The 26637-nt window shown below is 56.1% G+C and overlaps 8 protein-coding genes across 8 annotated transcripts in view; 4 read left to right on the top strand and 4 right to left on the bottom strand.

Moving 5' to 3' along the window:
• Positions 1–1250, bottom strand: part of DICSQDRAFT_75306 (uncharacterized protein) — a 9890-nt gene extending 8640 nt beyond the window's left edge. Inside the window, exon 1 of the mRNA XM_007360020.1 lies at positions 751–1250. Within this exon, the coding sequence (XP_007360082.1) occupies positions 751–1011 (261 nt within the window). The 5' untranslated portion in view covers positions 1012–1250. The remainder of the gene's footprint in view (positions 1–750) is intronic.
• Positions 1251–1409: 159 nt separating this feature from the next.
• On the bottom strand, positions 1410–3393 carry DICSQDRAFT_130786 (branched-chain amino acid aminotransferase II). The gene is made up of 8 exons (XM_007360021.1): positions 3200–3393; positions 3059–3139; positions 2931–2997; positions 2716–2879; positions 2540–2648; positions 2341–2487; positions 2112–2279; positions 1410–2047 (listed from the first exon to the last, which is right to left on the bottom strand). Exons 1-8 carry the CDS (start codon positions 3233–3235, stop codon positions 1671–1673), a joined length of 1149 nt encoding a protein of 382 aa, XP_007360083.1. The 5' UTR covers positions 3236–3393; the 3' UTR covers positions 1410–1670.
• A 700-nt stretch (positions 3394–4093) lies between these two features.
• DICSQDRAFT_123176 (6-phosphogluconate dehydrogenase) lies at positions 4094–6073 on the top strand (the record flags this gene model as incomplete). The annotated part of the gene is made up of 9 exons (XM_007360022.1): positions 4094–4107; positions 4166–4199; positions 4254–4356; positions 4459–4875; positions 4933–5199; positions 5254–5465; positions 5523–5816; positions 5879–5957; positions 6018–6073. 9 exons carry the CDS (start codon positions 4094–4096, stop codon positions 6071–6073), a joined length of 1476 nt encoding a protein of 491 aa, XP_007360084.1.
• Positions 6074–6459: 386 nt separating this feature from the next.
• DICSQDRAFT_164375 (P-loop containing nucleoside triphosphate hydrolase protein) lies at positions 6460–10897 on the bottom strand (the record flags this gene model as incomplete). The annotated part of the gene is made up of 12 exons (XM_007360023.1): positions 6460–6617; positions 6680–7046; positions 7115–7873; positions 7927–8099; positions 8149–8307; positions 8359–8755; positions 8810–9144; positions 9194–9911; positions 9972–10431; positions 10492–10541; positions 10597–10659; positions 10718–10897. The coding sequence occupies 12 exons, from the start codon at positions 10895–10897 to the stop codon at positions 6460–6462; spliced, it is 3819 nt and encodes a 1272-aa protein (XP_007360085.1).
• Positions 10898–11178: 281 nt separating this feature from the next.
• DICSQDRAFT_46531 (uncharacterized protein) lies at positions 11179–13565 on the top strand (the record flags this gene model as incomplete). The annotated part of the gene is made up of 12 exons (XM_007359782.1): positions 11179–11287; positions 11341–11486; positions 11537–11554; positions 11608–11708; positions 11757–11778; positions 11836–12033; positions 12217–12374; positions 12425–12505; positions 12558–12822; positions 12874–12939; positions 12992–13186; positions 13239–13565. The coding sequence occupies 12 exons, from the start codon at positions 11179–11181 to the stop codon at positions 13563–13565; spliced, it is 1686 nt and encodes a 561-aa protein (XP_007359844.1).
• Positions 13566–13771: 206 nt separating this feature from the next.
• On the top strand, positions 13772–15044 carry DICSQDRAFT_164377 (prohibitin; the record flags this gene model as incomplete). The annotated part of the gene is made up of 9 exons (XM_007360024.1): positions 13772–13805; positions 13865–13968; positions 14026–14103; positions 14153–14365; positions 14421–14516; positions 14577–14588; positions 14639–14669; positions 14725–14756; positions 14808–15044. The coding sequence occupies 9 exons, from the start codon at positions 13772–13774 to the stop codon at positions 15042–15044; spliced, it is 837 nt and encodes a 278-aa protein (XP_007360086.1).
• A 704-nt stretch (positions 15045–15748) lies between these two features.
• On the top strand, positions 15749–17048 carry DICSQDRAFT_164378 (uncharacterized protein; the record flags this gene model as incomplete). The annotated part of the gene is made up of 3 exons (XM_007360823.1): positions 15749–16633; positions 16689–16938; positions 16996–17048. The coding sequence occupies 3 exons, from the start codon at positions 15749–15751 to the stop codon at positions 17046–17048; spliced, it is 1188 nt and encodes a 395-aa protein (XP_007360885.1).
• A 1483-nt stretch (positions 17049–18531) lies between these two features.
• Positions 18532–26438, bottom strand: DICSQDRAFT_151017 (beta-glucosidase). Its single transcript, XM_007360025.1, has 39 exons — positions 26238–26438; positions 25789–26187; positions 25603–25732; positions 24941–25551; positions 24689–24888; positions 24485–24633; positions 24362–24428; positions 23151–24304; positions 23047–23099; positions 22792–22991; positions 22602–22740; positions 22503–22551; positions 22430–22450; positions 22284–22373; positions 22189–22230; positions 22037–22138; positions 21933–21984; positions 21858–21881; positions 21759–21807; positions 21698–21703; positions 21572–21646; positions 21458–21519; positions 21366–21406; positions 21250–21313; positions 21172–21200; positions 21013–21111; positions 20824–20955; positions 20716–20769; positions 20637–20664; positions 20446–20585; positions 20321–20387; positions 20156–20258; positions 20006–20090; positions 19827–19956; positions 19635–19771; positions 19515–19581; positions 18972–19457; positions 18704–18916; positions 18532–18646 (listed from the first exon to the last, which is right to left on the bottom strand). The coding sequence occupies exons 8-37, from the start codon at positions 23240–23242 to the stop codon at positions 19215–19217; spliced, it is 2475 nt and encodes an 824-aa protein (XP_007360087.1). The 5' UTR covers positions 23243–24304; positions 24362–24428; positions 24485–24633; positions 24689–24888; positions 24941–25551; positions 25603–25732; positions 25789–26187; positions 26238–26438; the 3' UTR covers positions 18532–18646; positions 18704–18916; positions 18972–19214.
• Positions 26439–26637: the final 199 nt, after the last annotated feature.

A 26637-nucleotide genomic window follows, 5' to 3' on the forward strand; every position in this document is an offset into this window, starting at 1 on the left:
GTCTGCTTGCTCAAAGTCTCGACCCAGAAACTCGGACGTGTTTCTCCCTCGTAGACGGTACGTGAGGAGCACCGCTATTGAGTCCCATTGCCGAACCGGTATGTGAGGAGCACTCCTATTGAGTCTCATCGCCGAACCCTTCTGACGAGGCCACCTTCAGGACATCCCAAGTCTCGCAATCGGGCGCGTTTCGGTCGAACGTCGGAAGCGTCGGCCTCCCACCTGTGTCCTTGGCTCGCATCCGGGCAGCTCCACGGCCGCATGGCACCCGTGCTAGTGGCATGAGAGGCTGGTCCCGTCGGTATCCCATCAAATCCAACTGTTTCCAGTCTGCCCCGCCTCCATTCGCCAATTTCTGATTGTAGCTGTATCGTACCGTGTAGCCATACGACCGCATACCACTTTATACAGTAGTAATCAATTCGCATTCGATGACGTGTTTCGACGACAACCATCCCTGCCCGACCAGACCCGAGCGCGAACCGAGCGTAATCAGCCGCACTCGATCATGCCCAAGGTAACCCGACGGATGTTTGTATGGCATCGTACGACCATACCGCCTTATCCGACAGCATACAGCCGAAGTAGGGAAAACGGTACATTTATGTATGATTTCGGGGTTCCCTACTAGATACCATACTAATCGACCTAAAACAGCAGAACCCATGTCGATTCTCACTGGGCGTCAGCACCGGCCGTCTTCCCTGCGTGCACGACACTCGCGGGGATGATCTAATACTGCATGCTCACCTCCTCCAGCGTATGCGCGCACGTAACATACACCGCCTCGCCGTCAGAGAGCCCCGGGGGCCGAATAGCGAAGCCCACGCTGTGCGTGACCTTGTGCTTGCCCGTGCGGTCGTGCGCGGCGTGGGCGACGACCGCCAGCGCGCCGTCCGCGTTGCTCGCCTCCACGCCGCGCTCGTCCTGCGTGAATCGGATGCGCCGCTTGGCATCCGGGCGCGACTCGTACGGCAGGGACGTGTCGAGGACGTGTCCCGCACGCTTCATGTACTGCTCCACGAGCTCTGGGAGCGACGTCGACGAGGAGGCCCCCTCTTTTGCGAGCTCGGCGAGCACAAGCGCATCGTACGCCCTCGCTGGTGTTGGTGGCTGCGTGGGCGAGCTTGCGTTTGAGTTGGGGGTGCCTGAGCGACCGGTAGCAGGATAATTGGGGGGTGCGGGAGGTTCCCCGACGTAGGTGGTAGAACCGACTTGTGCGTAGTGTCTGACAACAGAGCGGGAGGCGCCTGGCCCGCGGGGCGTAAGAGACCTGAGGTTCCCGCGAGTACATGGAGTAAGGGAACGAGAAGAATAAGCTAATCTGGGTCTCGCGACGGAGGGAAGACGCATGTTGCTGTCATACGATAACAAACGACAGTCAGCGGCAAGTGGACAGTGCACGCATCGGTATATCAGCTAATACACTTCGCCATGACGTCATACGCTACATTTCCCACACGCACTGCACAGTTAGCCGCTACTTACAGCCCGCTAAGTACCTACTAACGCGACTGAATCGATCGACATAACATTGAATAAGGAAGCGTATACGATGCATTCCTAGTCGATTTCACCACATCCAGCGCAGCGCCGTCGTTACGACGCGCCTCCGCGCAATAACCGGCCCTGACCTTCCAAATCCCCCAGCCCGCACCGTGACCCCCTCCTCAAACCTCGACGCTCCAGGGGTGCGCAATGCTCCCCGTCTGGATGCCCGTCAAATACTTCCACAGCGGACGCGACACGGGGCCCATCCCGTCCGGGCCCGTCGGGATCCGCAGGTCCTCGCCCAGGTACCCGATGCGGTCGACGGGGCTGATGACCGCCGCCGTGCCCGCCCCGAAGAACTCGACGAGCCTGCCCGTCCGCGCGGCCTCCTTCACCTCGCCCATCGTCACCGGCCGCTCCGAGACGACGAGCCTGTCGGTCAGCTCGGGGACCGGGGCCGTGCCCGCGACGTGCGCTCGAGCGAGCGCGAGCACCGAGTCGCGCGTCACCCCGGGGAGGATGATGCCATCGAGCGGGGGCGTGACGAGCTCGGTCGCTGTGCCGCGGAGACGAGTCAGGGTGAGGGGTGGGAGACGAGACGGGGGAGACGGGGGACGTACTGCCATCGCTGTGCTTGAACACGACGAACGCGTTCATGGTGCCGACCTCGGTGATGTAGTGTTCAGGCCCGTGCAGCCAGAGGTTCTGCACGTAGCCCTTGGCGGCGGCGGCCCGCTGCGCGGCGATGCCTGCCGCGTAGTTCGCGCCGAGCTTGTACGCGCCGATGCCTGCGTAAGGCGTATGACTGAGCCGAGAAGCGTCGGGCGGACGGAGCGGACGCTGGCTTACCTCCGGGAGACGCGCGGGTGTACTCGGTCGTGCCGTACAGCGCGATAGGCTTGAAGCCTTGTGGGTAGTACGGGCCGACCGGGCTGCAGATGACGAAGAGAAGGGCCTCCTTCGGCGGTGCGACGCCCAGAGCGGATTGCGTGCCAACTTCGAAATGTCAGATGCGCACAGCAATACGCACGCAGGAAGATCGACGTACTCATTGTCGGACGGATGTACAGACTGTACCCCGGCTGGTCGGGGATCCAGTGCTTGTCTAACCGGACGAGCTGCTTCAAGAGCTCGACCATGGCCTCACCATTGAACGTCTAGGGCGTGCACAGTAAGCGTGAGCTTGGATACGCGATGTGGCATCCGAGAACGGGCAACACGTACGGGCATCGCTATGCGCTCGGCGGTAGTGTTCATGCGCTTCATGTTCATGTCCGGCCGGAACAAGGTCACCTTGCCACTAGTGTCTCGGTACGCCTTGAGACCTTCAAAGAGACAGTGCGCATAGTGAAAGACGGTCGCGCTAGGAGGGAGGGAGAGAGGGCCATCTGGAGGAGCGTGAGCGATAGCAGCGTTCGATACGCGTGGGGTGCACGTACAAGGTTGGATCTTGGGTGCGCCCCAACCCTCGAGAATGTGCCACGGCACAGCGAGCATGTGGTCGGTCTGGGGAAGAATTATAAGCGATGAGAATCCCATATGCGTGCACCATTACGAATTGACTCACGAAGGTGTGGCCGAAGACAAGGCTGGAGGGTGGGGGAGGCGTTTTGGGGTCCTGCGTGCGTGTGATCTCGAGTAAGGAAGGCTAAGATACGCTTCCTGTCAGTTGCGGAAGCTCTCTCGAGAATCTATGAATGCGTCAGACCTCAATGTCTGGCAGGGTCGCCAACTCGCCCGTCATGGGATCCTGGGTCCTGGACGTGTATAATCTCGCATTGGCGGACCTGAGAAAATGACTGGCGTGGGAAGAGGGCGGGCGGAGAGACCTGCACCGTGAGGCGGCGAGACCGAGTGAACGTAATGAGGAAACCATGCGAACAGGTAGAAAACGCGAAATGGAGGAGGCGGAAGGTAGTAGAGAGGTGGATGACTCGCACACCAGGATGGGCGGCGAGCGTGGGCGGCTTAGTGGTTTGACGCCCTGGGAAAGGACTTATCGGACTACTTATTTTCGGCATTATCCGACCCGGATGGTCCGGTGGGGGAGTCGGGCTTATGCATAAGACAGGGAAAGCACTCGAGTCTGGTGGACAACGTGGCATTCCCGGACGTATGAGGGATGTGGAGAGGGAGAGAAGGAAGACGCGGACGGTGTGTGTCCCGAACAGGGTGAGCACCGTGTCACAGACGCGGGGCGTCACGGAGAAGAATGTGTGACGCCGCCATCGCGACGCGTCTAGTGGGGAGGAGTCGTTATCGATGGGCTGACTCCTGGAGCGGGCCCTACTGTGGCCACAGGCAGCCGGAGCACTGAGGCCTGCTGCCACACACCCGCCGGGATCGTGGACGTCTACGGCTAATGTGAGAGTAGGCGGCCTCTAGAGCACTTGCTCATCTCCGAACAAGTACGCTGGTGGGATGCCGAACGGACGAGCTCGCACGGTCATGCTCTCCGGACCGGCTTGTGACAAAGACGTCAGCCCGACCCGCAGGGATTACATATCTCATCGCCATCACCGTCCCCAACCTTCTGCACGATCTTCACGATCCTTTCCTCCTACCACCATCATCCACTTCCCTCTCTACTACTCCTTGCACAATGCCTGAGCCCGTGTACGTACCATCCTCGTCGTCCTCAATACCCGTACAGTATAACTGACCTCAATTTCAGCGGTGACATTGGCCTCATCGGGTTGGCCGTTATGGTAAGCACTCCCGCCGCCGCGACCTGCCCATGTATCCTGATCCGTCTGCCATAGGGCCAAAACCTCATCCTCAACATGAACGACAAGGGCTTCACCGTCGTCGCCTACAACCGTACCACTAGCAAGGTCGACCACTTCCTTGCAAACGAGGCAAAGGGTTAGCACTACGTTATCTAGCCGACGTCATCCTAGCCGCTCATCTCCTTACTCTTAACTTAACCTCATTCCTCCTTGGCTGCTGTTACCGCTCGCGATGAAGGCACCAAGGTCCAGGGCGCATGGTCCATCGAGGAGCTAGTTGCCAAGCTCAAACGTCCCCGCAAAATCATCCTCCTCGTCAAGGCTGGCTCCGCCGTTGACGCCTTCATCGACCAGCTTATCCCTCACCTCGAGCCCGGCGACATCATCATCGATGGCGGTAACTCCCACTACCCCGACTCCATCCGCCGCACAAAGGAACTCGAGGCCAAGGGTTTCCTCTTCGTCGGCTCCGGTGTATCCGGTGGTGAGGAAGGTGCCCGCTACGGTCCTTCACTCATGCCCGGTGGTTCTCCCGCGGCTTGGCCTCACATCAAGGAGATCTTCCAGGCCACTGCCGCTCAGGTCAACGGCGAACCCTGCTGTGACTGGGTCGGTGAGACCGGTGCCGGTCACTACGTGAAGATGGTCCACAACGGTGAGAGCATTCGCACACCTGCTTCCCGTTCCAGCCGTATACTGACTATCCTATTAGGTATCGAGTATGGCGACATGCAGCTGATTGCTGAGGCGTACGACATCCTCAAGCGCGGGCTTGGTCTCCATGAGGACGAGATCGCGGACATCTTCAACACCTGGAACAAGGGCGTCCTCGATTCCTTCCTCATCGAGATCACCGCCAACATCCTCAAGTTCAAGGATGACGACGGCGAGCCCCTCGTCACCAAGATCCTTGACCAGGCTGGCCAGAAGGGTACCGGAAAGTGGACCGCCATTGCTGCGCTCGATGCTGGCATGCCCGGTGCGTAGCTATGACGTAGTACGCGACCGACCAGATCTTCATGGGCGTTTACAGTGACCCTCATCGGCGAGGCCGTCTTCGCCCGTTGCTTGTCCGGTCTCAAGCAGGAGCGTGTCCGCGCTAACAAGGTCATCGCTGGTCCCCAGAAGGAGCCGTTCAAGGGTGACAAGAAGCAATTCATCGACGACCTCGAGCAGGCCCTCTATGCGTCCAAGATCATCTCCTACACCCAGGGCTTCATGCTCATGCGTGAGACAGCGAAGGAGGTCAGCACTGCGTCTGCATTGTCGACGCTCTCCATCGCTGACGTCCCTCACGTGTAGCTCAACTGGAACCTCAACTACGCCGGCATTGCACAAATGTGGCGTGGTGGTTGCATCATCAAGTCTGTCTTCCTTGGCGATATCACCGCTGCGTACCAGAAGAAGGGTGATCTCGAGTCGCTCCTCTTCGACGACTTCTTCAACAAGGCCGTCCACAAGGCGCAGCCCGGCTGGCGTCGCATCATCGCGCAGGCCGTCCTCTGGGGTATCCCGACACCGGCGTTCTCTACTGCGCTGGCGTTCTTCGACGGCTACCGCAGCGAGGTCGTCCCCGCCAACATTCTCCAGGCGCAGGTAAGCTGCTGACATGACTTATCATGTGCCCTGCGCTTGCTGACGAGAGACTTGCTCTGCAGCGTGACTACTTCGGCGCGCACACGTTCCGTGTGCTCCCTGGCAAGGAGAACGCCAAGCTCAAGGCCGGCGAGGACATCCGTGGGTACAATTCCCTTGACTAGCAAGCGCAGGCCTAATGCATACCTCTTTGTCACACAGACATCAACTGGACCGGGCGTGGCGGCTCCGTCTCCGCGTCCTCGTACTCGGCGTAAGCTACACCTCCCCTCGGGACTGCGGCTACGGTCGGCGCAGCGTGAGATTTGGCAGTGTCATTCATAGATGTTGTATCATTGTGCATGGAACGGCGCTGGCGCGACTCTCGCTGTGTGTTGAGTCCGTACGGGCCTTACGTGGCGGGGGTGCAGATAAACGTAATCTTTGGCAGCAGTTCGATGGCGTGTATTCGTGTATCGTGTAGCGTGTAGAATCAATTCGAACTCGGCAGCAATCTACCATAGTTAGTCGATGTGTGCAGTCTCCCCCAATCGTCGAATTCGCGCACTGGCTGTGCGGCACAGTCGGCCAATGACCTTCGAGAAGTTCCATAGACGAAGGTATACAGATATGTTCAGGTACACGTATCAGTGTCAAACAGCCATCACTTCTGGTCCTCCCGTATTGGCGGTAACTCCCACCCCTGCGGGCCAAAGTGGGGGATTACCATGGACTGCCCCTCCTTGTTCTTGAACGGCTTTGAGTACGTGCACAGCGACTTCCCGAGCGCGGACAACCAGGCACCGTTCACCACGGTCAGGCCTGCGACGAAGCCGGTCAGCACACCCGCACGACCACCGCCGACAGAACAAAACGTCGCTCACCCTTGATGTACACGCGGGACGTGCGCACGACCTCGAGGTACACGACGTACTCGGGCGGCGCCCCGCCCGCGAGCACGGAGGACGGGTGGACGAACACGTCCTCGTCTGGGATCCCGAGCGCCTGGTACGGGACCCCGCGCGCGGTCGTGTACTGCGTGCCTGCGCCCGCGGCGCGGCCTTTCTGCGCGACGTCCTTCCGGACGGCGACCTGGTCGATGAAGCCCGCCGCGACGAGCTGCCGGAGGACCTTCAGCTGGAGCGCGGAGGGCGGGCGGAGGTCGGCGGCGAGCCCGGGGTGGACGTCGGGGAAGTTGGCCTGGACGATCGCGCTGATCTGCGCGCGCAGCTTGTGGATCTCCATCATCGCCTGCGCGTGGATGTCAGCCCGCGTGCTCGGCGGCATAGGAATAGGGCTAGGGCGGGGTGACGCCTTACCTTGGGCCGGACGAAGTGCTCCTCGCAGAACTTGTGCCCGCCGCCTGCGAACTCGTACGCGCCGACGACGGACAGGACGCGGAGGACGTCGCTGGACGCGTTGCCGAGCGAGGCGTGCAGCTTCTGCGACGCGAAGAACGCCTTCCTCCGGATCCGGCGTGCCTCCTTCGCACGCGCGGCTTCGCCCGTGATGTGCGCGAGCTCCTCCTCGTCCTCCTCCCCCTCGTCTTCGTCTTTTTCCTGATCGAGCGCCTCCTCGCGCAGGAACGGGTCGCCCACAGATAGCGCAGAGACGATCGCGATGACGTAAGGCAGACAGCCGTGCTGCCGTCCGCTCACGAGCATGCGCGAGAACCGCGGCGACAGCGGGAACAGCGCCATCGTGCGGCCGACGTCCGTGATCGCCGCGCCCAGCGTCGAGCCGGCCTTGGCCGTCGCCGTCGAGAGCGCGCCGAGGTGCGTGAGCACCCGCTCGGCCTTCTGCAGGCTCGCGCGGTCGGGCGGCGTGGGGAAGGGGAAGTTGACGACGGCGTCGATGTGCATGCTCTTCATCTGGAGGACGACGCCTTCGATGGGCATGCGGAGGATCTCGGGCTGCGAGAACGCGTCGAAGTAGTTCTCGAAGAGCGCGGAGGAGTACAGGCGATAGCAGTGGCCGGGGCCTGTGCGGCCTGCACGGCCTGCGCGCTGTGCGGCGGACGCCTTGGAGATCCAGCTGACTTGGAAGGCTTGGATGCCGTTGGCTACGTCGTAGCGCCGCTGCGAAGGATGTCACTATAGGCTCTTGAGGTTGGGATGAAAAATCAACACACCTCCTTCGCGCGACCGCAGTCGACGACATAGCGGATGCCGGGGATGGTCAGCGACGTCTCCGCGACGTTTGTTGAAACGACTACTAGTCGAGTGCCGTCCAGAGGAGGCTTGAACACCTCCATCTGTTTCTCACTCGGAAGAAGCGCATATAGCGGGACGATGTGCATTGGCACTATTCTGAATCAGCACAATACTGTTACCAGTCAGCGATGTACACATACCGTCGGTCTCTTCGGCCTCGATACCCAGTTCATCGTTGCCCTCCGAATCGTCATCCGACTCGAGCGCCTCCGCATCAACATCACCGTCGACGTCGAACGCTAGCGCCTCGTCTGCTCGCTGAAAATTCCCGAGATCAAAATCCTCGGCCTCTACGTCAGCTACAGAAAGGCGTGAGAGGGGACACTTGTCATATCCATGAGGCCGCATACCATGTGCCGGGGCAACCGTACGACCTGGCTCGCTGTCTTTAGCCAAGGACTCGGCCAAGCCGCTGAGACGGGACTGAAGCGACTGTCGGGACTTGCGTCGTTCCTCTAACGCCTTCTTGCCATACCTCGCCTCTAGTTTCCTGCACACTCCGGTGATCTCATTCTGGCCAGTCAGGAAAACGAGGATGCCGCCCGGAGGTAACCTCGCATGGATCTTGCTCGTCTTCTTGATAGCCTCAGAAATGTAGTCCGAGTTCGTTCGACGGCTGAAATGTACGGTCACGGGATGCTGGCGAGCGGGGACGTTTATGATAGGCGGGGGGAATGCGAAGAGGGTCTTATTTTCTGCGAAGTCAGACACACGAAGCGTAGCAGACATTATGATGAGGCGGAGCGGCTGTAGTCGGTCGTGAACTTCTATCGGTTCCCTTTGAATGATAGCGAGACAAACCTTCACGTCCTCTTTGCCCTCCTTCCACATTTCTTCTCGCAATTTGACGACACGGCTCAATACGCCTAGCAGGATGTCCGTGTTCATGCTTCTTTCATGTGCCTCGTCGATGATAATGACCGAATACTTCTTCAGCAAGAAATCGACGGCCAGCTCACGCAGAAGAACGCCATCCGTCATGAATTTGATCGCCGTCGATGGAGACACAGTGGCATCGTATCGTATTTGATACGAAACCTTGGAGGAGGTCAGGGATAACTCGTGTGCAACGCGTGAAGCCATGGACATGGCAGCAACTCGTCGTGGCTGCGTCACGCCTATCATTCCCGGATTGTCTAGGATGACGTGAGGACAGTGATCCTACAGGGAATTGATGTGACTTACCGCTTCCCGGGGATCCGAATCCTGCTTCGTAGAGAAACTGAGGGACTTGAGTAGTCTTACCACTACCTGTTTCACCACATATGATAACGACGGTGTTGAGGATGATAGCCTCCATTATAGGTTGCTCCTCAGACACGATAGGGAGCAGCATTCTCGCTTCCTCCACCTCCTGAGGCCGTGTCACGGCAATAACCTTGCGGGCCTTCGGCTTGACTCCCTTTTTCATACCGTCCTGGAGCTGCTGTGCAAACGCAGTCTTGGGCAGCTGCATATCCTCGCCGAGCGGCCCGCGCATTTCCCTCGGCCCTTTCAAGTGATCTGTCTTGCGCTTCTTCGTAGGGTGCTCGGGTAGCGCAGGGGAAGGGGCTGTTGGATCGTCTGGATCAGGCAAGGGCGCAACGTATCCCTTGACTGCGCTGAGCTGCTTCATGGCCCAATCTTTGAAGCCGAGCCTTTTGCGCTTCTTGCTTTCCGGCTCCTCGGTGAAAACCTGGTCTGGTTCTGCGTGGGACTCCGCAGATGACGAGTTTTCTGAGTCCTCTGAACCATCCTCTAAACCAGACTCCTCCGAATCGCCCTCGGCTTCAATGGCACCCTCGTCATCCTTCTCATCCGAATCGTATGCGGAGTCAGAGCTATCGAATGACGAATCGGAATCTTCCTGTGCCGCCTTCGCTCTGTGATTCAGACGTTTGTGTTTCCAGGATGCGAAGGTTCGCTGCAAAAAGATTATCCTTCAACTCCACTAGTGATTTGCCATGACCGTACAAGGACTCACATTCGCATCCTTGGGCTTCCGTTTTGATATCCTGGGCGCAACGATAGTCCCGTCGGCATTCCGCTTCAAAGCACTACCGACGGCAGGAACCGTAGGCAAGGAAGGCAGGGATTCAGATCCGGCGGACTGCGCTGTCGTGGAGAATCCGGAATCTACAACGACGACCGGTCTCGAACGAGACATTCCTTCCTGGACGTCCTCGCCGTTGTCGTCATCGGCCTCTGCGAGGGCATCCACTTCCATTGGAACGCCGTACTCTTCTTCGCTGTCTTCGGCGGCAAGCAAGGTAGGATTGGCGGTTCGACGGCGTTTGCCCTTACCAGAGCGACCGTCTAGAGTCCGCCTGACTTCCTTGTCCTCCAACTGCTCGAGCCGATGCTGGTGAGTGGTCACCTTGCCCGTGCCCAGTGTAGCAGAGGACTGCAATTGAATCGCGGCTGATGCCTGAGCTTGACTCTTTCTTGGACGACATTGAGACTTCGCGCAGGGTCAACTGAACTGTGACAGACGTGGGACGTACGATAGTTTCTCGAATAGCGCAAGTCGCTCTTCCTGTTTCAGCTTCTTCTCCTGCAGAGAAAGTGAGAGGCTGAAACGATAGTACTTTAATGTCTGTTGCACGCACAATGTACTTGTCCAGCCGCTTCTTTTTCTTGCCGCTCGCTTTCGAGTTAGACTCGGCGAGAATCTAGCCGTCATGGCATTTGTTAGAAGATAGACACGACGCTCAATGTGCACGAGCATACCTCTTCCCTCATCTTCAGCTTCCTCTCGCGCTCCTTCTCCTCCTCACTCTTGGGGACGACAATCGCGGCATTAGGGTCGACTTGATCTTCCTGCGACGCCTCCGGCCTATCTTTCGCGCGTTTGGCCTTCTTCTTGTGGGAGCTCCTTGCCTTTGCGTTGAATCGTACTCGCGGTTGCATAGCTGGAAGTGCGCCAGACACAAACCAGATAGAGCAGCAGAAAGTGGAAATGACTGGACGGTTGGCGGACCGAGCCTGAGCGAGTGTGCTGAGCTTGTTAGACGCCTCTCAAAATTCAGATCTCGATCCACACCTCCATGATCGCCGATTTACGACGCCAGACGCCCATGCAGATCTGCACCTTCGACTGCGAGAGCCAGGAACGGTTCCCGTCTCGTTCCCCATCTATCTTCATCAGGACCTGGAGGCGGCTTAAAATACGTCACAAAGACCTGCGGAAGATGTGTGGAATCCTCTTTTCTATCAGCAGAAGCGACTCGAGAAACAATCCGCACAATAGCCGGTTTAACAGGCTCCTCTCAAAACTCCAAGCAGCGACTAGCTCACGAGGTGCATACCCTACAAACGCCTTTGATAATCAGGAGGTCCGACCGAGGTTCCAGGGCCTGACGCGCAAGATGTCATTTATACCGACGTGCAGGAGCTGACTTTGACTTTCTGTGCCTCCGAACTCCGTTTGAGAGGCGACGCCTTCATCAAGCAACCGCATACAGATGATACTGGTAACATCCTATGCTGGAATGGTGAGGTGTGTTGTATGTCCACATGGGCTACAACGTTACTCATAGAAGTGTGTAGGTTTTTGAGGGCTTAGACGTCAGTCGCATCAACCCAGTGTCAGGGAGAGAAATAGGTGATGTTTCGTGCAGGTTGGTCCGGACGAGAACGATGGAGCGAAGCTTTTTTCTTCCTTGACAAATGCGAAAGACTCAGAAGAGGTGACCAGAATATTCGGTAACATTGAAGGACCGTGAGTAACAGTCGGAGAATGTGGTGCGCCCGCTCACGCTCCTTCCAGCTATGCCTTTCTGTTCTATCAGGTAAGGATCACTGCAAGAGCGGGCTTGCGGTCACGGCCTATCTAACAAAAGACCTAGAAAGCATCACGAAAATTATTCTTTGGAAGAGATCCCCTTGGACGACGATCACTTCTGATTCACTACCCTAGCGAATTAAGTCCGTACTTTCTGCTAGCATCTGTGTCTGCGGGCTTGGATGCCGGGTACGCTCTAGAAGAAGTATCGACGGAGCATATATGCTCTTTAGATCTCTCAAGCTTGGTCAAACGCGATAGCGTAAGTGGTAATTGTCTGAGAACATTTCATGGCGCACACACCAGCATTCGACCAGCTCTTTCAATCACATTCTTGCATCACTCTCGTTCCTCGAACAGTTGACGGGACACAATTACCTTTCGTGAGTGTTGCAGCTCATTCACGTGCTGAACTCGGTATTGACGTTCTGGTTTGCATCAATAGGCCCGACCCTCTGCCATCGAACGTAGTATCCCTGATGATCCGCCTAGACCGCAAAGCCTAGATGATATACCACCGCATCTATCTACAGCTGTAGACGACCTGATCTCTCAGCTAGAACGCAGTGTAATGCTTCGTGTTCGTGACATTCCTCGTAGAGGGTAAGTGTATGTGTCTCTGGGCGCATTCCCTGACTCACCCCACTACATAGTACAGTACCAGGTCAAGCTCGAGTTGCCGTGTTCTTCAGCGGCGGTATAGACTCTACTATGATTGCATTCCTAGCTGACAGGTGATCGATGCCTCATTCTCCCAAATATTGTGTCTTGCTTAAGATGGTACAGACATGTCGCTCCCGACGAACCTATCGACTTGCTTAACGTCGCATTCGAGAATCCTCGGAAGATCGCAGTGAAAGTCGAGGGCAACATCTACGGTCTTCCCAAACGAGAGAAGAAGCAGAAGCTCCGGGATCCTTTAGACTACTCCACGGTGAAGGTCACCTACGATGTCCCAGACAGGCTCACAGGCCTGCAGGAGGTGGAAGAGCTGAGGCGACTATGTCCGAAACGGACATGGAACTTCCTTGAAATCAATGTACCATATGAGGTAGGTCGCCGCCTGCTTTCATCTGATTAGCGGATTCACTGCAGAGACTAGGAATCGCAAAACGCGCGCGCAGCTGTGGAAGCTCTCATGTTTCCGTCCAGGACAGTCATGGATCTCGTACGGCTCATCATCCTACGATATCAACCCCTTATACTGACTGCACCTCCAGAGCCTAGCCATTGCTCTGTATTTTGCCGCGCGGGGTGTAGGGCAGATACGCTCGCACCCAGGTGCAGAGCCACAGCCATATACTAGCCCAGCTCGAGTCCTCCTCAACGGATTAGGTTCAGACGAATTGCTCGGCGGATACGGTCGACATCGTACAGCGTTCAAGGCGGCAGGTTGGCAAGCGGTAATTGACGAGGTAGGCGGCACCGAGCTCGAACTCCTCCAGCCTTACAGATTGTTCTCCACAGCTTCAACTCGAAATCGATCGCATACCCACAAGGAACTTGGGAAGAGACGATCGCGTCATATCGTCCTGGGGAAAGGAAACCCGCCATCCGTTCCTCTCGTTGTCTGTCGTCAACTTCCTCGCGCAATTGCCGGTTCATCTAAAGCTGGATCCTCGACTGGAAGCCGGTGTTGGCGAGAAGTTGCTATTACGGCTGGCCGCGCGTAAAGTAGGACTCGTGGAGGCGAGTGGGAGGAAGAAGAGGGCGATGCAGTTTGGCAGTCATTCTGCGAGGATGGCACCAGGCGAAAATGATGGGAAAGGAGACCTCTCGATAGATACTAGATAGCACTGTCAGTCGACAATGTTTGTCCATAGTCAATCACCTCGCCGTGGCCCTATAAGCAGACGCGACAATTGGAGGCGCCCGGAGGACGGTAGACGCCAGATCTGCATCGGCTGCACGTGTGGGGTTTGCCGGAAGGTGACGCGCTCTCTTGTTCGGCGTTCTCAAGGCTCGTCTGCACCGTCTGGCCCAGCGTACTGCAGTCCGCCATGTCTCTCTCTCAGCTGGCCAACCGTATCATTGGTATGCGTCTTGCGTCGCCTTATAGCTCTCCTTTTGACCGTCCATCTGTGGGTTTTCAGTGCCGGTAGCAATTGCCGCTGCGACCATACAGGCTAGCATCTATGACGTTCCCGGAGGGTACAGGGCAGTCATGTTCGACCGGTTTTCTGGCGTGAAGGACCAGGTACGCTGCACTGCGATGCACCTTCCATAATACTTTCGTTTGTGACGATGCGCAAAGGCTTCTCTCGAGGGCACCCACTTCCTCGTTCCTTGGCTCCAAAAGGCCATCCTCTATGACTGCCGTATCAAGCCGAGGGTAAGGCAAGCCGCACACTACATGTCTCAAAACCTCACGTGTGTTATAGAACATCTCTACCACGACTGGTTCTAAGGATATGCAAATGGTGTCCATAACCCTGCGAGTGCTCTCACGGCCGGATATCGAGCACCTACCGAGGATCTACAAGAGCCTTGGTCTGGACTACGACGAGAGGGTGCTTCCGTCAATTGGAAACGAGGTGTTGAAGAGCATTGTGGCTCAGTTCGATGCGGCAGAGCTCATTACGCAGCGTGAAGTGGTGCGTGTGTCTTAGGTTCGCGTCTTCGCATCACTTGGCTTAAGTTATCGTATAGGTGTCATCAAGGATCCGTGGGGACTTGCTTCAGCGGGCGGGCGAATTCAACATTGTGCTCGAGGATGTTTCTATCACACATCTCACGTTCGGCAAGGTCAGTAATGTCATTTCCGTTGTCACGTCCGTTTCATGCTCACCTCGATATCACGTACAGGAATTCACTCAGGTACGCATACACAGAGAGAAGTGCCCCACACGCGTTGATGTTTTGTGCAGGCTGTCGAGGCGAAGCAGATCGCGCAGCAGGGTACGTGTGTTGTCTGCCAAGCTTCGGTTCAGACTTGCTCATTCATGCTGAATAGATGCTGAGCGTGCGAAGTTCATTGTTGAAAAGGTATGTTCTGAGGTGCTGCCGGAGTGCGAATTTTGGCTGATGTCGCTCCAGGCTGAACAAGAGCGTCAAGCGGCCGTCATTCGTGCTGAGGGTGAGGCGGAGGCAGCTGCGACCATCTCGAGGGCATTGGAGAAGGCTGGCGACGGGTTTATCGCGTTCAGGAAGATCGAGGCCAGCAAGGCGATCGTGCAGTCGCTGACGTCGAATCCGAACGTAACGTACATTCCGAGCGGTGGAGGGAATGTGCTGCTTAACGTGCCCACGCCGTCCCACTTCCCCCGCAAGTAGTATGAGTACATTACTTAGCTCTTCTTAATGGTATGCATCCCTGCGCTCCTGGAGTTTTGTAGGCGAATGCGGTACGATTCGCGAAGTGTCGGGCGAGTCAGGCCCGTCGGGGAATGGGGAGGTACAGCTGATTACGGGGCGGCCGGAGATAGCCGAGGGGATTGAGAGGTGGGCGGCAGGGGGATGCGCATCTTTCCAACGGTCCACTGTCTCCTGACTTGTCAAGGCTTTCGTCTGTCCGTTTCTCTCTCTTCTCTCTCCGTTTCTCTCGTCTCTGCTCGTCTCTGTCTCTCTGTCTCATATCTCTTCCTCCTCTCTGTCTCACGGACTTGTCTCCTTTATCCGTCTCTCTCTGTCAATTTTCCCTCTGTACATATCCCGCGCATCCGTCTAGCTACTCGATCCGAGACTCATCAAAGGTCATTGCAGGACTCTTGCTCCCATCATTTGTCTGTAACGATGAATCCAATGGGTTCCATGTCAGCGGCCGAGGCTCCTGTGAGTACGCCTGCCCGTCGCGTAATTTATGTCACTAACCTTAGCCCGGCTGTCCCTCGACCGCTTTTTCTCTCCGTTCCCCGGTCCCATCACTCGATGCCGTCATGCCTCAACTCTAAATTACATCTCCAATCCTCCATCGACTGTCACTGTAGAGGAGGGCCCACCTTTACGTCGGCAACCTCAGTCCGCGAGTGACTGAGTACATGCTGACGGAGATCTTCGCCGTGGCTGGTCCCGTGCAGCACGTGAAGATTATTCCTGACCGCAACTACCAGCACGGCGGTCTTAACTACGGCTTTGTCGAGTACATGGACATGCGCGCAGCGGAGACGGCCTTGCAGACTCTCAACGGGCGCAAGATCTTTGACACAGAGATTCGCGTCAACTGGGCTTATCAGGGCCAGCAGAACAAGGAGGACACGAGTAACCACTACCACGTCTTCGTCGGTGACCTCAGCCCTGAAGTCAACGACGACGTGCTGGCAAAGGCATTCAGCGCCTTTGGTACGCTCTCGGACGCGCGCGTCATGTGGGACATGAACTCGGGCAAGTCTCGCGGTTATGGTTTCCTCGCTTTCCGAGACAAGACCGATGCTGAGCAGGCGATTGCCACCATGAACGGCGAATGGCTCGGCTCGCGCGCGATCCGCGTCAACTGGGCCAACCAGAAGACGCAAGGCGCTCCTCCCGCTGGTCCGCCGCGCACCGGCATGGGCGGAGGTGCGCCCGCACCGATGAACTTCCAGGGTGGCCCGCTCTCGTACGAGTCCGTTGTGCAGCAGACCCCTGCGTACAACACCACCGTCTACGTCGGCAACCTGGTCCCTTACGCCACTCAGGCCGACCTCATCCCCCTGTTCCAGTCGATCGGTTACCTCTCGGAGATCCGCATGCAGGCCGACCGTGGCTTCGCATTCGTCAAGCTCGATACTCATGAGCATGCTGCTATGGCCATCGTTCAGCTGCAGGGCCAGATGGTTCACGGCCGCCCGATCAAGTGCAGCTGGGGGAAGGACAGGGATAGTGGTGCTGCGCTCAGCTCGGGTTCTCTGAGCCCGACGCCCACTGCAGCTCCCTACGCCAATGTGGTGGGTATCATTCGCTGTTTACAGTATCAGTACTGTTTTGACAACCACTTCATAGCCCATGTATGGTATGCCCCAACCCAATACGTACGGTCAGTACGGGTTCGGCGCCTACGGTGGCTTCCCCAACCAACCCGCCGCTGGTACGTCCGGCGCCGCGGCCCCTGGTATGGGAAGCCCTGTCGCGCCTTCGGCAATGGGTCTTGGTGCTGCCCAATCGCCTGTGGACCCTACTGCTGCCGCCCAAGCTGCGCAGGGTCAGTGGGGTGGCGCAGATCCTAGTTCTTATTACTCGAATTATTGGGGAGGTGAGCATCTTTATGCGCTTATTTCCTCTCTGTCAATCGCTCAACCTGCTATCGTAGGTTATTATGGCCAGCAAGCCCCCGGAGCGGCTGCGCCCGATGCTCAGGGTTAGGTTCAACAGATTTAAATCGAAGTCACTCGACACGGCTGTAGCATCACCATGATATGTGTTTCGTTAAAGTGTGCTGCCACGACCACTATGTGTTATAACTCAGCTCTAATTGCATTGCGCAGAGCGTCCTGTCATCATTGTTGCTTCAAACATCGACCGTCGCAAGCACGTTCTCGAGTCTGCGTCAGTTCACGACTCATGATCCGTCTTCCTATCCACTCCTTCGCTCTCCTAGTGACGTTCGGAGCGGCGATGGTCTATCCTGCTCTCTTTCTCTTCTTGCTATTGTGTCAGTAGGCTGATGTAATCTGATCCTATCTATCTCCTTCAATCATGAAACTGTCTCTTCCCCGCTCACAAATGACACTCATTACAAGCCAAACCTCACCTTGCAATTTTAGGGGGGAACAGCCTCAGGCGTCGAGTACAGAGTTATCTTGCAAGCTTCAGGCGTGTGCGAAGAAATTCCATGTACGCGTGAGGAAGGCATCTTCGGTGAGCAGCCTCTGTTGTCAGTTTGGTCGCCATCTTGTAGCAAGATGACGGTAACACATGCGAGGTCCATAGTAGGACAGGAGAGCGGGGACGCTCATAGGTCACTAGGGAAATCAGCTCACAGTCCTTTGCAGCAGTGAAGGGAATATTTTTTCCTACGTATCAAGTAGTCCTTGCGCCGTGAAGCCGTAGTGATCGACTCAGATGTCGTGAGATACTTATAAGCGCCCATGGCTAAGCCATTGCCATCGTCTTCAACATGCAGAGGCTGACCATCCACAATTCCAGGGATCTATTATCTCCAACTAATTCTAGTATCACGCAGAGAGAATGATCGATGTCTCCCCTTCATGGTAGGCAATCGTCCAGGTCCCGCTTCCGGTCAGCCTCGGTCAGCCTCGGTCAGCCTCTTCGTCGCGTTTACTATAGCCATACCCTTAGGCCGTCCCAGGGGTGTTCTAAGCTCCGTCTTCTATTCTTCTGTGCACCGCCCACCTCAACTGCTCAGGTCGAAACAAAACAGCGAATATGCGAAGCCTGCCGCTTTCACTCTGTGCCGTCGCCTTTGCAGTGGTCGCGACATCTGCTCAGGTCTCCTGGGCTGACGTCGACATGAAGCGAGACCTCAACGCGTTCCCAAAGCCTCACGGGGACATGGAAGCGCTACGAATCTGGAAGCCTCGTAGCGCATTATTGCAGCAGCAGGAGCACAGGGGTACGGAGGAGGCAGTGATGGGAATGGGCATTGCACGACGTGCAGAGGAATTTCGTACTACGCCTCCACCCAGGAATTTTCGGCCAACACCTCAGCCAAGACCCCAGCCCGGCTACAGTCAACCGGGCAGCACACGGCCTGCCCCGAACCAGAACCCAGGCAATGGACAGGGTACATTTGGTAAGTTCATCACGCAACATGGAGTGTCACCTCTTCACATACTCTATCACACGACCGGAAGCCAGCGGCCAGGACGGAGGCACGTCTGCCAGTGGCACAGCACGAGGCGGTGACGCCAATCAAGGAGGTGCCGACTCGAGCACGGGACCAGGTGCTCCTGCAGATGGGCGACTGGAGCAGGCTGATATGTTCCCCAATGCCACAGAAGGTCGGTTCCTCCCAATTCTTTTGCTACGATTGACAACTGAAGAGCACCTGATCTCAGCGATCAATTCCGCGAGCTTTGCTGCAGACCATGCCTTTGCGGAAGAGCAGCCCCAGTACCGCGATTCCATGGAGAGGACTCATATGAAACGCATCTTCCGGAACCACGCGCGTTGGGCATTGAAGAGACGACAGGCATCTGTACCAGACGTAGCGGACAGCATTTCCAACAGCCCTCTCGACTTTGCACCTCAACCAAGCAGTTCCAACTCGGGTAAGCAATCCGTGCTGTATGTAAGACTTCCGCTCATTCGTCACATACATGACAGGACAAGACGGCAAGGACGGCCAGAGCATCCGAGGCAAGGAGGCGAATGGTGGTCACTCCAGCATGCCGGGCTCTTCCGAAGGCGGCCACGTCTATCATGACTAAGACTTCGACCGTGGATCACGGCGACTCTAGATATCCGTTTGGGTAATGGCCGGAATACGACATGTCATTCAGTACAACGTGTTTGCGCAGGCATAGGGGAGTATGTATGTTGGCATTTTCGCCAAGGCCCCTTGATCTATTAGTTCGTGATCGAACCTATCAGCCTCAAATCCCTGCTGCTGGCACCGACAGATATGCCCGTGACTCCAGTGGTAACCTGCCAACTTTGGGAGACAACGTCCCACGTAGAGAAGTCGAGGCGAGACAAAGTCATCGATACAGTCGTGGACTGACCCGGCGCAAGTGGCACGCTGTCGAAGCCCTTCAAATTAAACGGTGCGCTCTCGGCGGAGGCCGGCGGGGAAGTGTACAGCTGCGGGATCTGCATCCAGACTCGAGGTGAGGATGAAAAGCAGCGATATCACGGAAGGGAACCCACCTCTGTTCCCGCAACCGTGCCATTGTTGGTAAGAGTGAACGTAACAGTGACGACAGGGTCGTGCAGCCTACAGATATGAGCAGGGAATTAGACGAGCGCATGTATGCGCCCTTAACTCACCAAGGGTCCAAAGCAGCTCCAGGTCCATTGGGCTGACGAGTCCCGCCCGCCGTTGAACCGCTGATTTTTAAGTCCGAGTAGTCAAATGTGGTATAAGAAAGACCGAAACCGAACTCGTAGCGCGGTGCAATGTTTGCCTGCGACGGGTGCTGTGAGTATCAATGGCTCAGCTTGACGTATATTGCGACGTACTTGGTCAAAATGACGGTAGTCGATGAAGAGACCTTCGTTGTAGGGGATGGGGACGATTCCTGAACCGTCGTAAATGACCTGGGCCGCGTAATCTGTCACGGCCTTGCCGATGGTGAATGGAAGGCGTCCGCTGCAGAAACTCTGTTAGATGCGAATGGTCAGGGAATCTTTGTCCTGACCTGGGGTTATATGCGCCATACAGCACGTCTACTAGCGAGTTTCCAGCTTCTTGACCGGGGAGTCCACTCCATACCAGAGCTGTCACTGCACGATTTGAAGATAGATAAACGTGAGGTCGCTATAATAGCAGGAAGGCAACCAAGGCATACCATTAGGGTGATTGATCCATGGCTCGACAATGATCGGACCGACACTGTTGACAACAACAATGGTGTTCTTGTTCACGCTCGCAACCTGTTCAACAAGCGCATCCTGCAATGAAATGGAAATCAAAAGAGTCTGGGAAGACGATACAATATTGATGCACGACATACCCCACTGTGCCAAGCACTGAGATCATTGCGGTCTCCCGCGTTGCCCTCTACGGTGAGATATCCCTCGCTACAGCAATAGCGCCGTCAAGATCTTGTTTCTACTTATCATCGACGAGATGACGTACCCGCTGTCAGCTGTGATAAACACGAAGGCAACGTCCTTTCCTGAGGCTGCTTGCGCAGCCGCGTTGAGATCAGTGTCACTCAAAGACGAGGAAACGATTGATCCATCAGTCTTGGCCCGAGCAGTGATAGCGTCGATGGGCTACAAGCATATAAGTACTTCTGGGACTAGTTTATATGCCACACTACTGACCGCTATGAGGTATGGGAAGTCGTCGGTGCTGAACAACAACGGTTAGGATTGGATACACCGCGGCTGACGAGGCTCGTACCCGCTACCCCAGCCTATCGCAAGGACGCCATCGTCGCCAGAACGATCTTCGTACCTGCAACGGAATCAATACAACACAGCACTTCTCCTTATCATCGCACACACTTACCCGTTCGGGCCCTTGGAAGAGTTACCTGCGCCATTGCCTACGACTGCGATTGTCTTTGGTTTCACTAATGGCAAAGCGTTGTCCGTATTTTTCAGCAACACAGTGGAGGCCGCGCCAATGGTGCGAATGAGGCTGTCAAGCACGGTCAGACCATATCGAAGGAGTGCATGCGTTATGGGTATGACTTACTCCTTATGATCGACTTGCACATCGATGTGCTGCCCTTCGCCAGTGTTCCAAGAGTTGAAGTTCACGGCTGGGAAGCCTGAGTCCTGGCCCAGGAGATACCTATCATATCCCGACTCAGAACGTAAAGTTTTCTGACGGCTGTGAACCATATAGACTTACCAGGCAGCCAAGATCCGGGTGGCTAGATCCTATAAATAACGTCAACATGTCACCTATGCGAGGCTGAGGTGGACATACATCGATGCGCGCTTCGGAGACCTGTCCACTTTGGACGGCGTTAACAAGGTTTTGGCCGAAGTACCTAGCAGGAACATCAGAGCATACACATCATCAAAGACCTAGAGGCGCCTTACGTTTGTCCAGAGCCAAGAGCTGTGTCTCCGGGCATGGTCATCTATGAATGGCGATCAACGCTGTAATTGTTGCCTAGCTGCACGTTACTCACGTCCAGACCAGCGTTGACGGCAGTAGCACCGGAATGGGTGGCCCACCAGTCAGACGTCACATCTGAAGACAACCGTAAGCGACCCAAGCAAGAAGCCGAAGTAAGGCGACACACATCCTTGGAACCCAAACTCTCCCTTGAGGATGCCATTCAAGGTCTTATCGTTTTCACACGAGAAGGATCCATTGACTATTGATGAATGTGACTCGAGTTTCTTGAAGTAGAAGTAGTAGCGCTTACTCTGATCTTGAAGTGCAGAAACGTCAATAGCAAGAACTGCATCAGATGAGAATTGGCTCACTGTAGCTGCACATCACGGAGGCAACATTCGCCTGGACGCTACGCAAGAACTACAGACATATGAGCGTGACCGGGGCTGGTTTTATAACTGCAGTCATACCGGATAGCTGTAAAGTTCGTGTTGCTACGAGAACCAAATGAGGAGCCAACCAGTAGTAGTGGTTCAGAAACCTACTGTGCGGTCGTCAACTATTGACGAACTGCTATCTCGAAAATGCTCCTGCTCGCTGGAGAAGTTTTGTGTCACAATCGTGCCTGATACCCAATAATCAGACTCACTTGTTGATGTAATGCTTCGCGCAAGCCTGAACTCCCTCGCTTTGAATGCCGGTGATGGTCTCGAAAGCAAGTTCTCCGGACAAGAAGGGATCGCCTCCTCCCCTGCATTTCATGAGTCCCCGTTCAATACAGGAAGATAACATACATCTCACCCTTCCCAGTTACGACCAGCGGCAGGAGCACGCATCAAGTTCCTTCAGAAGGGTTAGCTGTGTACACTCTTCCATGAAACCGGCAAGTCACTGACATCATAGGTCCGAGAGCGACGTGAGCGCCCTTGCCTTTGAACTCGGCGCCCATGGCAGCTCCGCGCTGGCGCATGAGAGTACGGTTGAATCTGTTTTGCGTCAGTATAAGAGCGTTTCAATGAGTGTGTGCCTGCATGTCACTTACGTCGCCGCAACGTTGATCTCACTGGGCAGGACAATTAATGAGGTGGTATAGAATGATAGCAAGACAGGCTTACGGAGGGAACGTAGAAACCAAGTCGGCATACCGCACACCGACAGGGCTGTCTGTGGAAGGCATTGATACTAGCAAACGAGCCCAGAAGCAAATGCCCTGCCTTGAAGACAGAGTCCGCCGAAGCCGGGGATCGAAGAGATTGCGGGCGTGTTGCCGACACAGGCACCTTTTTGCCATTGTACACCAGTCCCCAAGTTGACCTTGTCAGTAAGAGAGAGGTTCGAGACCGCTGCTTTCGCCTGTGGAAGAGTTAGAGAGGTCCTCGCTGAAGTGCGGCATGCTATTGTTACCTTGGTGTATGCGGCAGCCCATTCTGGGGAGATGTTCGCAACACTCGTTTGAGCAGGTGGTGGGCTAGAAGTTGTGGTGGAGGGTGGCGTAGTACTCGTGGAGGGTGGCGTAGTACTCGTGGAGGGTGGCGTAGTACTCGTAGAGGGAGTCGTTGCAGGCGCAGACGATGTCGAAGATCCAGGGAGGCATTGAAAGTAGTCTTTGAATTCACATGTGAAGATCTGAGCTGGAAACCATAGCAAAGGGACGCATACAATCGTTCAGTTCGGTGCAGACCGCGCCTGCGACACAGGTAGTTGCCCCGGTCCTATTCCAGGCCATGAGACAAGTGCACGATAGGAGCCAATGGAAAGCCCACCATCCAATACCACCGCACTGCTGGTAGAGGCCTGACTGACCGAGCACTGAGCTCGTTAACAGCAACAAAGTGGCAGTCAAGCGGAAGGCCATCGCGTTACAAGATGGCAGCTATCGAGACCGCATACCTTCTCCTGTCTTATATACTGGTAACAGTACCAAGAAAGCGTACCTTCGCGACGGACTACACGTCGGGCGGTAAGTGATATTGCTGCAGCATGGTACGGTGTCAGAGCGGAAAAGGCCCGGATAATCAGCGGACGAGATTGATGACCACCATCGCCGACACGAGGGTCTGACGAAGGACGCCGCGGTTGTACCAGAGGCCGACCGTGCAATTGTCGGGGTTCGCGGTCTACGTGATAGGCCATAGAACGTGATGCTGCCGCATTCGCGAGCGCGTCGGGGTCACGAGTCGTCTCGAGCACGATGCAACGGTGTGATTCGGGCTACCTCTGCCAGCCCGACAACCTACAAAGATTCCGAGAGTTCCTGTGCATATAGTAGTAGGGGAAGATATATCCTGCTATTAGAGTAAGTAAGATAGTCCCGGCAGATGAACGATATCACCAGAGGGGTTCAATGTCCGCCCAGCCCTTCTGTCTATGCTCCCAGTAGCCTCCGGCATATATCCACTCTTCTCCGACCTGCTTGAACCACCTAGGAGAGCGCTCTCGTCCCTCCTGGCGTCGCTGCCGCTGCAGGTCCTCTATACGTTGCTTCTCCTGCTCTGCAGTGTCGAGGTCGCCTTCCTCAAGCGCCCGCACATCCGGACGGTAGCGCGAGTCCGTCGGTGGTAAGTAGCCCTTGAGGTCGGGCGTAATCTCGTTTAGCGTGATGCCGAAGTAGGTGAATCCATAGCATTCGGCCACATTCTTGGGGAAGGGATTGATTCGCCAGAGCACGTGGAGGTGCGACGAATCGATCTTCCGCGCCATTTGCTCGTCCCATTTGCCCTCTAAGCCGGCGACGACGCTCCCGGAGGACGATGTTACTGTGCCGACAACAACATTCGCCGGACCCCAGTAGCCACCCTCCTTGAAGTCGAGAGCACAGGCCGCGCCACTCGTCGTGTTCTTGACTGTCATCTTGCCACAGTGCTCGAGGTATTTGGTACCCATCATGAGGTTCCGAATGAATGACGAAGGTCGGTTCCTGGGAACGCATGTTCGATTCCAATTTTTCATGTCTCCTGTATGATTTCATACGCACCATTCATAATGCTCTTCTCCAAGTTTGAGATGTATGGTGCCCTGAGGAATGATCTCCATACTTTTGCCTGCACAGAAAGTTCGGTCTATCTCCGGCAGCGATGACAAAAGGAAAAGGCCTTACCCCAGAACTTCGTCTTCCCCGTGGAGGTAGCGTAGAGTTCCCAACCTTCTCCTTCCGCGTGCCAGGCAAGGATGACCGGGTTGTGGCAGACTTTCTCCGCGATGAAGTGCATCCGAGGGTCCTCAAAAGTCTCCGCAAGCATCGGATTGCTAGTAAACGAAATATCAGCACAAGCACCTATCTCAAAGAGCGTGATATACTCACAATCCCTTCCGGCCAGTACGATGCCGGGTGTTGGCGTAGGTAGATACTGCAAAAGCCGCGACATAGCATATACGCTCAACAGGGTCCGTGGCCTGCACCGCCTGTGACAGTAGGTCGTGGTATTCCAGCTCCTCGGCAATCTTCTGCAGCATCGTGAGGGGCTCGTTGAAAGTCACGGGTAACGCCACTTTCGATAGATCCTATCGCCTTCGTTAGAATGCCGGATGGAGATACGTCGCCGGAAGAACTCGCCTTCCCGACATTCTTCTTCAGAACAGTGAACAAGCTACCTTCGTCTCCTACCGGCCCAGATGGCAAAGCCGTCCTGCGCTGAACAACCGCATGTTCTTCCGCAGCAGGCTTCGGAGGCTCTGCCTCGGATTCCGAGTCCGTTTCCGCGCCAGTGCTCGAACCGGCATCCGTCACGTCCGTCATATCAGTCATGTCGGTGCGCTCCGTGAGCCTGGAATCTGTCGTGAATACCTTGTCTTGGGACTCCTCTGGCGGAGTGATGTCCAAGATGTATTCTTCAGGCCCGTCGTACTCCGGGGCATCGAACCACACACTGCCGTCTCCGCTATGAGAGCTGAATAGAGATTGGCGGTTTTTACCCCCCGTAGCTGTCGACGGCGTGTGCACTTCGTCATCTTCTTCGGTGGTGATAGGCAGTGGCGAACTGGCGAGATTTGAGAAACTGGTGGTATCGATGGTGCCTGGGTATGTTTGGAAGGTCTTCGTGAGTGCGGAATGCTGATTCTTGAGTTGGCCGACAGCAGTCGATATGCGGCTGAGCAGCTCAGCCTGAGGAGGAGAAGGTGCGACGGATTCGGGTATGCTCAAGTTCGACGGATCGTGGTTGTGTCCTGGTGCACAATTGGCGAAGGCAAACCCCCAGGAATATAGATTGTACACACCTTTCTTGAACAACCCAAGCACGCCATGGTCCTTGCCGGACTCCGACTTCGTGCGCATCCCGCTATGCCGCTTGCGTCTGGTCTCGTCCTCCAAAAGGGCTGAGAGCGCGCTGTCGAGTTCCGCAATGGTCTGTGATATGGAGGGCCATGTCAGTCCCTCCCTACAGCCGTGTAGTTACGACGCACGTTGCCGATCTCGTCTATCAAGATGTTCGCGCGGCTGTACTGGAGCCCTCCGCGTGCAGCCGAACGCGCGAGAGATGACCGCCGCGACTTGGGCATCTCCTGTGCCAGTATCCGCCTGCGCCCGGTGTCACTGTCAACTCGGCGCGGATGTGCAACGGCGCGCAGCCAGCGGGGGCAGGGCTCACCGGAACGCCCCCATCCACATTTCAAAGTCCTGCACGCTCAGACATTTGATGTGAAAGGTGGCGCTGTTGGAGTCGACGTGGATGTCCTTCCTGCCCGGGGCGGTTGAGATGGCCGCCTGGCTAAGCAGCACCTGGTCCCGGGCGGGTTGACCAGGTTCGAACGAGTACGATAGCAGGCCATTCTGGTGCAGGGTGAAATATCGACGTGCAAAACCTTGGAATGGCTCAGAGAAGGAGATCGCAACGACTGATCCATGAACACACCTTGCATCCTCTTCCGCCGCTTTTTGAGCACCCATCCTTCGCAGATGACACCTGGCGATGCAACTTGCGGCGTGATGGGTCTTCCTGGAGCCGTAGAAACCAAAGACGCATTGACAAGTCGCGCTCCACTCTCGTGTCCGTGCGCGCGGTTCTGTGCTTGTGACATGGTGTTGGGCGAAGAAGAGCGCAACGGCGAAGAGGGGAAGTTCCTGGGGGTAAATTATGGGTTCTGTCGAATCACGTAACGAGCGGTGTGTCCGATTGGTCCCTTAACGCATGTTTGAAACAAATCGAGAGATATATATGAGCGGCGGAGCCCGTAGAGGAGAGGTAAGAGGGAGAACACGACGGATAGAGACGTCTGTGGTCGCAGTGCAGCATCCAAGCAGCCGCCTGACAC

The sequence above is a fragment of the Dichomitus squalens genome, assembly GCF_000275845.1.
Source record: "Dichomitus squalens LYAD-421 SS1 unplaced genomic scaffold DICSQscaffold_1, whole genome shotgun sequence".
NCBI lineage: Eukaryota > Fungi > Basidiomycota > Agaricomycetes > Polyporales > Polyporaceae > Dichomitus > Dichomitus squalens.

Coding starts and splice junctions, on each gene's coding strand:
- DICSQDRAFT_130786 (XM_007360021.1), bottom strand. CDS start 3,235: ATGACGGGCGAGTTGGCGACCCTGCCAGACATTGAG. Junction 2,649..2,715: donor CCGAGCGCATAGCGATGCCC/GTACGTGTTGCC, acceptor TGCACGCCCTAG/ACGTTCAATGGTGAGGCCAT. Junction 2,048..2,111: donor GTTCAAGCACAGCGATGGCA/GTACGTCCCCCG, acceptor TCCGCGGCACAG/CGACCGAGCTCGTCACGCCC.
- DICSQDRAFT_151017 (XM_007360025.1), bottom strand. CDS start 23,242: ATGGCCTTCCGCTTGACTGCCACTTTGTTGCTGTTAACGAGCTCAGTG. Junction 22,231..22,283: donor GTCGCTCTCGGACCTATGAT/GTCAGTGACTTG, acceptor ACCCTTCTGAAG/GAACTTGATGCGTGCTCCTG. Junction 20,770..20,823: donor TCTTCCAAGGGCCCGAACGG/GTAAGTGTGTGC, acceptor ATTCCGTTGCAG/GTACGAAGATCGTTCTGGCG.